The 13,376-nt window shown below is 48.4% G+C and overlaps 1 protein-coding gene across 3 annotated transcripts; it reads left to right on the forward strand.

Annotated features, from left to right (window-relative positions):
- Positions 1-1,273: 1,273 nt before the first annotated feature.
- lrsam1 (leucine rich repeat and sterile alpha motif containing 1) lies at positions 1,274-13,166 on the forward strand. Of its 3 annotated transcripts, none has more exons than XM_015943383.3 (24): positions 1,274-1,372; positions 1,462-1,518; positions 1,634-1,678; positions 1,744-1,821; positions 2,343-2,411; positions 2,489-2,573; positions 2,641-2,762; positions 2,842-2,932; positions 5,763-5,872; positions 5,993-6,022; positions 6,520-6,642; positions 7,072-7,211; positions 7,297-7,341; positions 7,652-7,722; positions 7,820-7,919; positions 8,000-8,087; positions 8,171-8,245; positions 8,826-8,906; positions 9,082-9,177; positions 9,273-9,371; positions 9,450-9,581; positions 11,668-11,734; positions 11,818-12,014; positions 12,939-13,166. In XM_015943383.3, exons 1-24 carry the CDS (start codon positions 1,301-1,303, stop codon positions 13,059-13,061), a joined length of 2,196 nt encoding a protein of 731 aa, XP_015798869.3. In that variant the 5' UTR covers positions 1,274-1,300; the 3' UTR covers positions 13,062-13,166. The 3 variants fall into 3 exon arrangements, with proteins under 3 accessions (XP_015798869.3, XP_015798870.3, XP_054600630.2); XM_015943384.3 differs by having other exon boundaries at positions 11,821-12,014; positions 12,939-13,165; XM_054744655.2 differs by lacking the exon at positions 8,826-8,906.
- Positions 13,167-13,376: the final 210 nt, after the last annotated feature.

Here is a 13,376-nt window from a genome sequence, read left to right on the forward strand (position 1 = left end):
GGTCAACACAATCTCCTGAACTCCAAACTGAAGGTCAGAATGGGAAAGAAAGGTGATTTAAGCTATTCTGAGCGTGGCATGGTTGTTGGTGCCAGACGGGCCGGTCCGAGTATTTCACAATCTGCTCAGTTACTGGGATTTTCACCCACAACCATTTCTAGGGTTTACAAAGAACGGTGTGAAAAAGGAAAAACATCCCGTATGCGGCAGTCCTGTCGGGCGAAAAAATGCCTTGTTGATGCTGGAGGTCAGAGGTGAATGGGCCGACTGATTCAAGCTGATAAAAGAGCCTAACCCTAGTTAAAACCGAGGAATGCAGCAAAGCGTTTGTGAAGCCACAACACGCACAACCTTGAGGCGGATGGGCTACAACAGCAGAAGACCCCACCGGGTACCACTCATCTCCACTGCAAACAGGAAAAAGAGGCTACAGTTTGCACCAGCTCACCAACATCAGACAGTTGAAGACTAGAAAAGTGTTGCCTGGTCTGACGAGTCTCCATTTCTGTTGAGACGTTCAAATGATAGAGTCAGAATTTGGCGTAAACAGAATGAGAACATGGATCCATCATGCCTTGTTACCACTGTGCAGGCTGGTGGTGGTGGTGTCATGGTGTGGGGGATGCTTTCTTGGCACACTTTAGGCCCCTCAGTGCCAATTGGGCATGGTTTAAATGCTACGGGCTACCTGAGCATTGTTTCTGACCATGGCCATCCCTTCATGACCACCATGTACCCATCCTCTGATGTTTACTTCCAGCAGGATAATGCACCATGTGATAAAGCTCCAGTCATTTCTAATTGGTTTCTTGAACATGACGATGAGTTCACTGTACTACAACGGCCCCCACAGTCACCAGATCTCAACCCGATAGAGCATCTTTGGGATGTGGTGGAACGGCAGCTTCGTGCCCTGGATGTGCATCCCACACATCTCCATCAGCTGCAAGATGCTATCCTATCAATATGGCCGACATTTCTAAAGAATGCTTTCAGCACCTTGTTGAATCAACGCCACGTAGAATTAAGGCAGTTCTGAAGGCGACAGGGCATCAAACACCGTATTAGTGTGGTGTTCCTATAATCCTTTAGACAGGCCTAAATGATCGGCTTTAGATATCGGCCATGGGCAACAAAATTCTTTAAAAATCGTCATCGGCCTTAAAAAAATCATATCGATCGGCCTCTAGTAAAAACATTTAGAAACCAAATTGCAAAAAACAGTTTTTGCGAATGAATTTTTCCTGATCTGATTTGTTCCCGCCCGCCGCAGCGTTGGGGGGGGGGGGCGGGGCTCAGGATGCCGCTATTCTCCAGGAAGAAGAAGCCCAGTGAGGACTGTCGGAAGAGGCTGGAGCACCAGCTGTGTCGGGTAAGAAGATGCCTCTCTGCTGGAGCAGGTCCCACGCCCGTGTGCTGGTGAAGTTTAAACTGGCCCAGTAACCTTTACCTGTCCTCCAGGCCAAGGAAGCAGGTGCTGATGACATCCTGGACATCTCGGGCTGCGAACTCTCAGAGGTGAGCCTCTCACTGAGGCAGCAGTTTGGTACTGGCCTTTTGTTAGCCCGCTTGTTGATAACCTTTGATGAACACGCTGGTAATGGTCTCTGGGTTCTGATTGGTTCTGCTTCAGGTCCCGTCCAGTGCCTTTTCCATCTGCAAGGTTCTGCAGAAGAAGGTAAGAATCCCGGATGTGGTTCTGATGAGATCAGAAACCTACTCAGACTCTGGTGGTCTCCTCAGGTCCTGATCCTCCACACCAACGAGCTGAGGGTTCTACTGACCAAGGGATGTGACATCAGCACTCTGTCCACCTTAAAGGTAAACCACCTGGTCAGAAGGATCCGATACCATGTAGCTAATGTTCTGGAGGAGGATTCTCCTCAGAGACCCGACGGTCCAGACAGGAAAAGACTCCTCGAACTCAAGGGATGAGCCAAAGTCATGTCACCACACCAGAACCAGTTTAAACTGGATCTCTAGACTCTTCTGGTACCAGCAGCCTGACAGAGACCCAGTCTGGTTCAGAATCAGAACTTCAGCTCCAACCAGAAGATTCAGACAGCTGAAGAAGTCTGGTTCTGGTCCCTGTCCAGCTCTCTGATGGATCTGTGTGACTTTTGAGGCTAAAACTTATCTTCCACCACTCCTTTATTTCTGAAACCAGCCCAGCATCAGAGAAACCAACAGGAAAACAAAACTGGGTCCAGAACCAGAGAAAAGCCACAACCCTTTTAGAGGGGCTGCTGGGAACGGAGACAGGAAGATGATGACCAGCAGCTGATGGAGATCTGGTTGACCTGATCAGACCTCAATCTGATGTTTTCTTTCTGTTTCTGAAGGTCCTGGACCTGCATGACAATCAGCTCACGTGTCTCCCGGAGGACATTGGGAAAGTCTCTACTCTGCAGGTAGGTCTGCTTGCCGGGGGAGCAGGAATGACACTTATTGGCTGCTGCTCTTCACGTCTCTGGTTCTGATCCGTTAGATCCTGAATGTGGAGAAGAACCATCTGAAGGTCCTGCCAGAATCCATCGGGAAGCTGCAGCTGCTGCAGACGCTCAACGTGAAGGGTGAGGCCTTTACTTCCTGTTTGTTTCAGCGTGAACGGTCACATGACCTGTCATGACTCACCAACAGGAAACCGTCTGAGTGAGCTGCCACCCTCTATCGGCTCTCTGAGGAGCCTGCGGACTCTGGACGTCAGCGACAACAAGGTCATGCAGCTCCCCAAAGCGCTGGCCCACATCCGCACCTTGGAGGTCCGTTAGTGTCCCAGCAGCAGAACTCAGGAAGTTCTCCTGGTTTCATCAACGACCCCATTATGTTTGTGTGTGACAGAGCCTCACCCTCGACGCCGCCGCCATGACGTTTCCACCTGCATCCGTGTGCTCAGAGGGAACCGAGAGCATCCAGCGCTACCTGTGCAGCGGTAGGGTCAAAGGTCACAACTGGGGGTGGGTTTAAATGGATTTGAGTTAGGCATTTAAGAATCGCTGGAGACCACAATCAAACTGATGACCTCATTAATGTTCCTCCTGCTGAAACAAACACCACTGACCTGCAGCAGGTCAAGTCACTAACACTCGTTAGCCCTAGTTAGCAGTAGTTAACACTCGTTAGCCCTAGTTAGCAGTAGTTAACACTCGTTAGCCCTAGTTAGTAGTAGTTAACACTCGTTAGCCCTAGTTAGCAGTAGTTAACACTTGTTTGCCCTAGTTAGCAGTAGTTAGTGCTAGTTTAGCAATAGTTAGCACTCGTTAGCCCTAGTTAGCAGTAGTTAACACGCGTTAGCGCTAGTTAGCAGTAGTTAACACTCGTTAGCGCTAGTTAGCAGTAGTTAGTGCTAGTTTAGCCCTAGTTAGCAGTAGTTTGCGCTAGTTAGCAGTAGTTAGTGCTAGTTTAGCAGTAGTTATCACTCGTTAGCCCTAGTTAGCAGCAGTTAACACTCGTTAGCCCTAGTTAGCAGTAGTTAGTGCTAGTTTAGCAGTAGTTAGCACTCGTTAGCCCTAGTTAGCAGTAGTTAGTGCTAGTTTAGCAGTAGTTAGCACTCGTTAGCAGTAGTTTGTGCTAGTTTAGCAGTGGTTAGCACTCGTTAATGCTAGTTAGCAGTAGTTAGCTCTCGTTAGTGCTAGTTAGAAGTAGTTAGCACTCGTTAGTGCTAATTAGCAGTAGTTAGCACCACTGTTACCTTGAATAATAGTTTGACTACTCACTACTACATTCAAAAGTAACTAAGTTACTTTACTGATTCCTGCATTTCAAAAGTAATTAAGTTAGATTAGAAGTTACTTTCAACAGCTGCTACTAACAGTAATCATTGCCTCGACATTAAATTCAACAATCAGTTTTGTGATGCTGATGCAATGCATTTGGAAGAATGCTAACAATTAGCATCCAACAGGGTCACTAGTGACACTAGTGACTGTGGAACGAGCAGCAGGTGAGGTGCATTGTGGGTAGCCAGTTTTCCAGTTGTCTGTTCTGTTTTGGTGTGTTTTGTTGGTTATTCGTCTTTTGTTCGGTGTTCTGATGGTAATCCTTTTAGCGTGATGTGTCTTAACAGTAACCATGGCTGCCGGTGTGTATGACCACGTTAGATGCTAGCTGTTAGCATTTAATGCATCATTTATGCATAGAAAACTGATTGCTGACTTTTATGTTGAGGCAGTTAGAAGTTCTTCCTGTAGCTGGTTTTCACATCGTGACCAAACATGAAAACGCTTTCACAAAACTAGTAATCGGTAGTGTCTGGGAAAAGTAACTTTCATTTGTTTACTTGTATGGAAATAGTAACGCGTTAGATTAGTCGTTACTGGGAAAATTGGCCATTTTAGAGTAACGCTTTACTGGCATCACTGGTTAGCACTCATTAGTAGAGGTCGACCGATGTGGGTTTTTTAAGGCAGATACCGATTTTTAAAGAATTTTGTTGCCTGTGGTCAATATCTAAAGCCGATTATTAAGGCCGATATTTGCGTTTTAGCAGCATGTTGATTGTGAAGGACAACTGAACACTCACTGTGAGCTAAGACTGAACGATTAATTGCATATGCAATTAAATTGCGATGTGACAAAAGGAGATTTTCTAATCGCAAAGGCTGCGATTTGACTGGCTGCGAGTGGTTAGCACAATGCTAATATACATTGAAAAAACCATAGGGATGCTAATGCTAATATCGCCGAATAGATTCTTACAAATTACGAATTAGGAACGTGCCAAATTATTACATTTGGAGTCTAATAAAAAGTAAAAACTGCCATTAATCAAATAAGTACAGACAGATATTTTAGTAAAGCTAGAAAACTGTACTTCAACTCCACTGAGTTTTGGCTAGCAGCTGTGAACATAACTAAATACGGAAGCTCTGCATGGACAAGACGTCAAAAACTCTAAACACAAAAGACTTCAATAAACGGGACACACTTCTTTCCTGCAAATAAATTTTCACAGTTGATGCTAATACCTATGCTCCTTCAAGGGATGTGCTCCTACCTTCAAATACAAGATGCTGTCTTGTGAGTGTTCGTTTGTGTGTAGACAAATAAACTTGTTGATATTCAGTACAAGTTACATTGATCTTTTTTTTGCTTCCGTTAGTTGAAAAATGAGAAAAGCCCCTTGAGAAAATATTTGTGAATTAAATCGCAATTGCAATATTAAAGAAAAATATCACAATTAGATTATTTCCCAAAATCGTTCAGCCCTACTGTGTGCAATTTAAATTAAATAAGTCAGTAACTCTTTTAATATTTATTGAACCTCAAATGTAAAACAAACTCAAAAGATTCTAAAAACCTGTGCGTCTAGTCCAGTAGTGGCGGCAGTTGGCCACACGAGCGCCTGACTTTTTATTGATTTATTTTTTTATCGGCTTTTAAAAAAAAATTCCGGCTAATGTATAGAAAATGTAAAATATCGGCCCAATGTATCAGCCGGCCTCTACTCATTAGCGGCTCAGAGACTTAGACCTGCTCTCATGTATTTTAGACTTTATTTTTATGGTTATATGTTACGAAGCCGCCAACATTTTTGGACAACTGAGCATCGTTTGATAGATTTTCAGCAACAGGTGGATATTTCCAGTGGTTAACGGTAAAAACAGCAGAGTGACACTTACTGCCACCGTTGTGAAGCAGATTGGGGGCGTGGTTGCAGATTACACGAGGCCTGATCCGCACAAACTGAAGGAAACAACAGAAATCTTAGTTGTGCTGCAGACCCAGTTAGTTGTGTGTGCTTCTGTGTGGTGGATTTTCAGAACTGGGAGAGGAATACTGCCCCCCATCCCAGTATCTGCTGCCGGTTCTGGAGACCGACTGCAGCAAACAGGACTCTGACTGTTTGGATGGACTTGAGGAGGTCTGGAAGGTACCAGAATAACCCCAAAGAGGCACACACACATACCAGGAAGCTGATGGTCATAATGTTTTGGCTGGCGGGTGTTAAAGATGCTGAAATCTGTTTTTTATTTCATTTTATCTGTTATAGAATAAAATCAGTGACTATGAGAAGAGAAAGGTTTGTGGCCACACACACACACACACACACGCACGCGCATGCACGTACGCACATACGCACGCACACACATGTACGCACACACGCACGCACACACATGCACACACACACACGCACACACAGACATGCACGCACGCACACACAGACATGCACACACATGCACACACACACACGCACACACAGACATGCACACACACGCACACACAGACATGCACACACACGCACACACAGACATGCACACACACGCACACACAGACATGCACACACACACACACACACACAGACATGCACACACACGCACACACAGACATGCACACACACGCACACACAGACATGCACACACACATGCACACACACGCACACACATGCACACACACGCAGACATGCACACACACGCACACACAGACATGCACACACATGCACACACACACACACAGAGACATGCACACACACGCACGTCTTTTCTCAGATTTATTCTGAAAGTTCTTGTTCTTCTCCAGGAGCTGAAGCAGCAGGAGAAGTTGGCCTTTGAGCGCCACCTGGAGGAGAAACAAAAGGAGCACACTCAGCTTCTCCTCATGAACAACTCCCACAAGGAAAACATCCTGATCTCAGTCCGACAGGTACGCTCACAACCCAGCCCAGTATCATTCATGATCTCTGCTCTTCTGACCACGCTGCGGTGCAGCCCTTCAGAATAAAAGCACGACGAGATGTCTATTGTAATCTGTGTTCATCTCCTCAGGTTTCATCCTGTTAGAGGTTTAGATCAGGACCTAAAACCTCCTAAACAGTTTGACCATCAACAGGTGGGGAGTGTTGACACGGGTAGAAAGTGATAACCCGTGATGGTGGATTAGGTGATTTTAGAGGTTCTGATCCTCTGCAGCTTCATGTTTCAGTCAGATGAGATGACATCGAGCTGCTTCATCATTTGTTTAAACGTCCTTCACATCATCTTCAACTGTAGCGTTCCTGCTCAGGACTCTGGGTCAGGGTTGAAGGTGGAGGTCTCCTCATTGTTTGGTTCTGATGACTCCTGTGGTCTTCAGGAGCAGGAGCGCGTGGAGCTGGGCTTCAGCCAGCAGCAGAGAGCTCAGGAGGCCGAGAGGCTGCTCATCCTGGAGAAGGTCCGTCAGGCTGAAGACAACATCAGCAGCCGCATTGGCAGCTTGCTGATGGACAACAACAGGTGGGACCAAAGGCTTCCGAGGTCTGCTCCTGTACACCTACGGAAGAACCTCGACTCAATCCACATCCTCTCAATGTTTCTGTAGGCAGAAGAAGAGCACCGAGTTTCTCCAGGCCATGGAGGAGGACCGGTGAGTGGACCCAGAACCCAGAGGAGCACTCTCAGCCCAAAACGATCCAATAGTTTTCCCATTATCCCACAATTAGTGGAGCTTCTCCCAGGCCAGATGGACTAAGTTCTTTCAGAGATAGACGATGAGATCAGACACGTGAAGTCCTTCATTCGTGGCTCACAGATAAAAGAACTTCACGGATTAAAGCTTCCGATTAAGTTCTGTTTTAATCCCTGAGATCCTTTAGCTTCACACGCGTGAAACCTTCCGGGTTTCTCCCAGATCCTCATCGGCTGCAGCAGTTAAAAGCTTTTGGTCTGACTTCCAGGATCCGGATGGAGCAGTTGACGACCATCACACAGGAAGAGGCCAACTCCCTGAGGAAGAGGGAGGTGGCAGGTAGGAATAACAGCGTTTATGGAATGTCCATGTTGTTGTGGTATCTGTGTCCCGTTCCCCTCCTGACTCCATCTCAACCCTTCCTGGTGGCGTGCAGCCGCCATGCAGAAGCTGCTGTCGGACGGCTACGCCATGAGCCTCCTGCAGGAGGCCAGCGACTGTCGCAGGCAGAGTCTGGTCTCCGAGGCCTGCAGGAGGTGACAACCCCAGATCACAGCTGAGCATCCGGAACATCTGCGGGTCTGTCCTGACTCCGTCTCTCTTTGTCCTGCAACAGCATGGAGACTCTGGACAGGAAGTGTGAGCGGATGCTGTCTCTCCAGGTCCTGGACAAGTCTAAGGCCATCGCTCAGATCTTGCAGGAGGTAAGGGGTGCTGTGAGGAGATGGAGGAACGGAAGCCCCACCCTCATGTCTTCTGTTACGTGTCTTCTGATTGGTTCGTGCAGGAGGAGATGCAGAAAGCTGCTTTCCAGGCGCTGCAGCTGCAGAAAGACGCTGTTCACGGATACATCCGTAACCAGGTCAGGAGCGCCCACAGCCGCCGTCGCTTCTCCTCCTCATCCTGCTTTTCCAGCCCCTACATCACCATCGAACTCCTCACACATCCTAATGGCCGTGCAGAACGCTGGTTTGGTTCCACCAGCTCCGGTTTCTGTCGCTGTAGGATGTGACTCTGTGGACGGAAGGGGCGGAGCTAACGTAACAGCATTCCTGTTGGTTCTGATTGGATACAACATCTCACGATGAGATTATAAAGCTTCTGTTTGCCTCCAGCTGTAATCAGTATGTATAGTAGTGAACAGACACCTGGTTACCAATGGCAACCGTTAAACAGCTGGACTCGGTTGTTTATTTACCTGCTGAGCGACACCTGAACGTCTGCGTCTGCATTTCTGTCGTTTCATATCTTCTGTAAGTTTCTCCTCTCAAAATGAAGATGAGCTAATGAAAGTAAATACCTGATTAGTGGGATGTCAGCATGGTGGAGGGTGGTCTGCAGCGCCCCCTGCTGGTTTGGAGGGGTATCCTCCTACCTGTGGGTTGTTTAGTGTCACCCATCAGCTGGTTCCACCTGACCTCAGCAGCTTCTCACCTCCTCAGATCAAGCTGATAGAAGGAGAACTCATGCAGCTGACTAATCTGGAGATTAAAAGACGTAATCTGGACTCTGAGAACCTGCAGGTGGGTGTCGCCGCCTCTTCCTCCGCTGTCACACATTTGATCCTGTTCCTGCTCCATGTCATCAGTTCTACATGTGGTCAGAACTACAGCTGCAGGCCACCGGGCTCTGCTCCAGGACCCGGTTCTGTTGATGTGAGATAAGTGGTTCGTTAACCGGTTCTGCTGGTGTTTGCAGGAGGTTCTGGTGGAGCAGCGGACGGCTCTCAGTGACCTGCTGCAGCAGCTGCTGAAGCAGAAGGACCAGCGCGAGCAGGAACTCAGACAGATCCTGGTAGGACCGGGCCCACACCTAGACCCAGACTCAGAACCAGAACCCGACGGGCTCAGGAGGGGAGCAGCTGTCAGAAACATGTTTTTGTTCTTCAGGTGGAGATTGAGAGGAATTCTGAGTCCAACCAGCAGAACTACTGGATGATCCAGTACCAGAGGCTGCTGGACGCCAAACCGCTGTCTCTCCGCATGCAGGTACAGAACCGCAGCAGAACTGTCAGGAATCGGGTCAGAACAATGGTCTCGAGGTTCTAAAGCTGCTTCTGAACACAGGAAGCAGGAGTGGAGATGGAGTTAGTCCACCTGCTCTGTAGACTCTCAGCTCAGCACTACCTGCCTGTCCTGGCCCACCATCACATCACTACGGAGGCGCTGTGTCACATGACCTCATCGGACCTGAAGCAGGTAGATCTGATTCTGTGTCCAGAGTCCGCTCAGCACCTGGGGCCTCGATCATCAAATGTTCGTAGAAAAATTTCTAAATTCCTTCCTATGAACGGAACGTAGAACGTTCATAGGAATGGTCAGAATCCTGATTCATGAGGCATGCGGCGGTCTCTCGTACGCACGATCCTCCGCACTCGTCCGATGATAAATCCCGCCTGTGCTGCCCTGGTGCTCGTGTCCGTTCTCAGTCACTTACATACAGGAACGCCCTCAATTACCCATATTTGGTCACGCTACCTCCTCAGCTCGTGAGGGATTCCTGCGTTCTGCCCAGAAAAAAGGAATCTCGTGAGATCGAGACACTTTCTGTCGAAGTGCAAAACCAAACAAGTGTCAGAGTTTGTAAACGCGGTCGGGACAGAGGAGAGGTTCCTGTCAGGAACAAATAAAAACGTTAATCTGATCAATCGTAGCGTAACGGGTTCTCATTTACACTTAAGGAGTTCTTCTGGAGGGAGTTACTTTTATCTGGAGATGTCTGAGTGCAGCCTCTCAGCTGTCATTCACTCTGGTTACCATGGCGACGTGTGTGCGATGGGGAGCAGAGGAGGTTCTGGTAGTTGTAAAACAGAATCGGATCTGTGCGGTTTATCTGTCGCTCCACAAGGATCCCAAATCCCAGCGACGCTCCAGACGGATCTGCGTTTCCTCCAGAGGAGCTCCGACAGATCCTTCCTAATAATCTAGAAAGCATCTTTTATCTAACGCGTCTCAAGCAGACTCACACAAATATCACATCATAAAACTATAATATTAATTATTTAAAACTGTTAAGAACATCATAAAAATGGAAGATGAACAAAAACACGACGTCCCTTCTACAGTCGGATTCCCGTCGGTGTTGTAGCACTGGGAATGTGACTCGGCTGTTATTCCACATAAATATTTATTTACTGGGTAAAATAATGAGTGGACGACTGAGACCTTCGGCGTAGCGGTTCCCCGTTCTACCACTAGATGCTGTTCCTACACACATCTGAAGTGTTCTGGTGTTTAGGAACGTTTCCACTAGCGATGGGTACCGAATTCGGTACTTTTTAAGGTACCGACCGAATTCCACAGTACCGTCCTTCATAACGAGAACTTGCCTAGACAGCTGCGCATGCGCAAGAGCGTTATGTCGTCGGTCGCTGCGAGCGAGTTGTAAACAGAGCAGCATGGTAGAAAGAACGCACGCTAAAGCTCGGGTCCACTTCACTAAACGTGACGGGTAATTGGGTGATGATGAAACCAGCAACAACGATCTAAGTGAGACATCCTCATCTTAATCTGCTCCGGTAGGTAAATATAATGTTTAAGATAGCGTTAGCTTGATATGTTAGCTTCCGTTCCGCTAATGGTGCGTTCGCTTTCTCCTCAGAACTCCGAATTTCCGACTAGAACACGAACGCGCTCTAAAGTTTGGCTTCACTTTACTAAATGCGACGGGTGATTGGGTGAAGATGAAACCAGTGACAATGATCTAAGTGTGAGGCATCATCGTTTAAATCTGCTCCAGCAGTTAAATAAACTGTTTAAGATAACGTTAGCTTGATAAATTAGCTTCCATTGCCACCGTTGTGATCAGCTAATGGTGCGTTCGCTTTCTCCTCGGAAATTCTAGCTTCCCAGTAGGAAAAATCAAATGAAAAAGGACGGTAAAAGGAATGAAGATACACAGTAAATTTAGTTCACAGTAAAGATGTTTGCTTCAGTTTAATTATCAGCTTATAAAACTACAAGGACGATGTTAAAATACAAACAGTTGTATGTAATTTATCGTGATATTTATCAAATATTGTTATATATTGAGAAAAATATATATTTAATTATAAAAGAGAATTAAAATAATAAACACTCAAAAGTATCTAAAATTGGTACCGTTAAGTACCGGTATCGATTCAAATGTCAAAGGTACCCATCCCTAGTTTCCACACAGGTACAACATGATGGACACACACAGTGTGTACGTTAGTTCCTACGCACCACACACACATCTGTTCATTAGTACGGCTGGCACATGAGGCCCCGGGTCTCTGGTGTGATCCAATCTATTATTCCTCAGGTGGGAATTACGGAAACGGGGATCCAGAAGGCTCTGCTGAGCTGGGCCCGGGAGCGCCAGCCTGCAGGTACAACACCTGGATGAGCCACCAGACTCACCTGCTCAAACTGTGTTTCTGTCATTTATGACTGAACCTGAGTTCTGCTCCAGCAGGAGTCCGTAAGGCGGACCAACAGGAACAGGAAGCCGTCCCCACGGCTCCGTCCGCCCCTCCGTGTCCTTCCAGGACCTCCACCTTACAGACCCCTAGTCCCCCACGGAGCCCCGGAACCCCTGTCACCCCGTCGGCCCCTGTGCCCCTGGAGGGACCGGGAAGCTCAGAGTGTGTGGTCTGCATGGAGACTGGGGTGAGTTCATCCAGAACCAGAAGTCCAGAGGTCCATTAGAACCGGATTGAATGTTCTTTTCGGATCAGAACCATTTAAAGGACAGCGTAGGAAAAGCTGATAACTGTATTAGAGCTGGGCTCTTCCAGCCTGGTGGTGGAGGTTCGTTCTGCTGCAGCGACACACCTGCTTTAATGATGGGTTAGGGTCAGCTGTTCGTCCCTGCTGACTCAGACCAGGTGTGCTGACTCGGACCAGGTGTGCTGACTCGGACCAGGTGTGCTGACTCGGACCAGGCGTGCTGACTCGGACCAGGCGTGCTGACTCGGACCAGGCGTGCTGACTCGGACCAGGCGTGTTGACTCGGACCAGGCGTGCTGACTCGGACCAGGTGTGTTGACTCGGACCAGGTGTGCTGACTCGGACCAGGTGTGCTGACTCAGAGACCAGGCGTGCTGACTCGGACCAGGTGTGTTGACTCGGACCAGGCGTGCTGACTCGGACCAGGCGTGTTGACTCGGACCAGGTGTGCTGACTCGGACCAGGTGTGCTGACTCGGACCAGGTGTGTTGACTCGGACCAGGTGTGCTGACTCGGACCAGGTGTGCTGACTCGGACCAGGCGTGCTGACTCGGACCAGGCGTGCTGACTCGGACCAGGCGTGCTGACTCGGACCAGGTGTGCTGACTCGGACCAGGTGTGCTGACTCGGACCAGGTGTGCTGACTCGGACCAGGTGTGCTGCTGCAGGATGGGCCTCCAGTGCGGCGTCCGCTACGCCTTAGACGGCTTCTTATCGCTGGAACATCTCTGAACACTGCAGCTGAAATTCCAACATCCACGTTGTAAACATCTGATGTCTAGAGCACGTTTTACTTATTTCTAGTTCAGGCTGATGAGCATTTGGTTTTTCCTGCTGGTGACGTCACTTCCTGTGTTTGCTCAGCCTCAGGTCATCTTCCTGCCCTGCGGTCACGTGTGCTGCTGCCAGGTGTGCAGCGATGCTCTGCAGGGCTGTCCTCTGTGCCGCAGCAGCATCGCCCAGCGGATCCGTCTGTTCCGCAGCTGAGCCGGACCCCCCCCCCTCCCCCCCTCCCCGCCGTGGTGATGCATGACCCTGAAGCTGCTGTGACGTCGTCGTGTTTAAACGCTTTTACCAGGTTTCTGAAGCTCTGAGCCACTTTGCTACTGCTGGTTCTGGTTCTGTCGGTTCTAGCTAACATGTAGTTAACTGAACATGTGTGTATTAAGTGGGACCCCCCCCCCCCCTCACTGGTTGAAGACCGTTTCACCTTAGAACGTCTTCACTCATCATTCGTGCCTTCTTCTTGTACATTTTGTAAATCTTCTGTTATTTTTAACGCTAGTTTGATGAAAACAGGAA

The sequence above is a fragment of the Nothobranchius furzeri genome, chromosome 6 (assembly GCF_043380555.1).
Source record: "Nothobranchius furzeri strain GRZ-AD chromosome 6, NfurGRZ-RIMD1, whole genome shotgun sequence".
Classification (NCBI taxonomy): Eukaryota; Metazoa; Chordata; class Actinopteri; order Cyprinodontiformes; family Nothobranchiidae; genus Nothobranchius; species Nothobranchius furzeri.

Excerpts from the sequence above, each read along its gene's own strand:
- lrsam1 (XM_015943383.3), top strand. The coding sequence starts at position 1,301 with ATGCCGCTATTCTCCAGGAAGAAGAAGCCCAGTGAGGACTGTCGGAAG. Across the intron at positions 7,342-7,651 it reads CAGGCCATGGAGGAGGACCG|GATCCGGATGGAGCAGTTGA; the intron begins GTGAGTGGACCC and ends TCTGACTTCCAG. Across the intron at positions 9,372-9,449 it reads CGCTGTCTCTCCGCATGCAG|GAAGCAGGAGTGGAGATGGA; the intron begins GTACAGAACCGC and ends TTCTGAACACAG.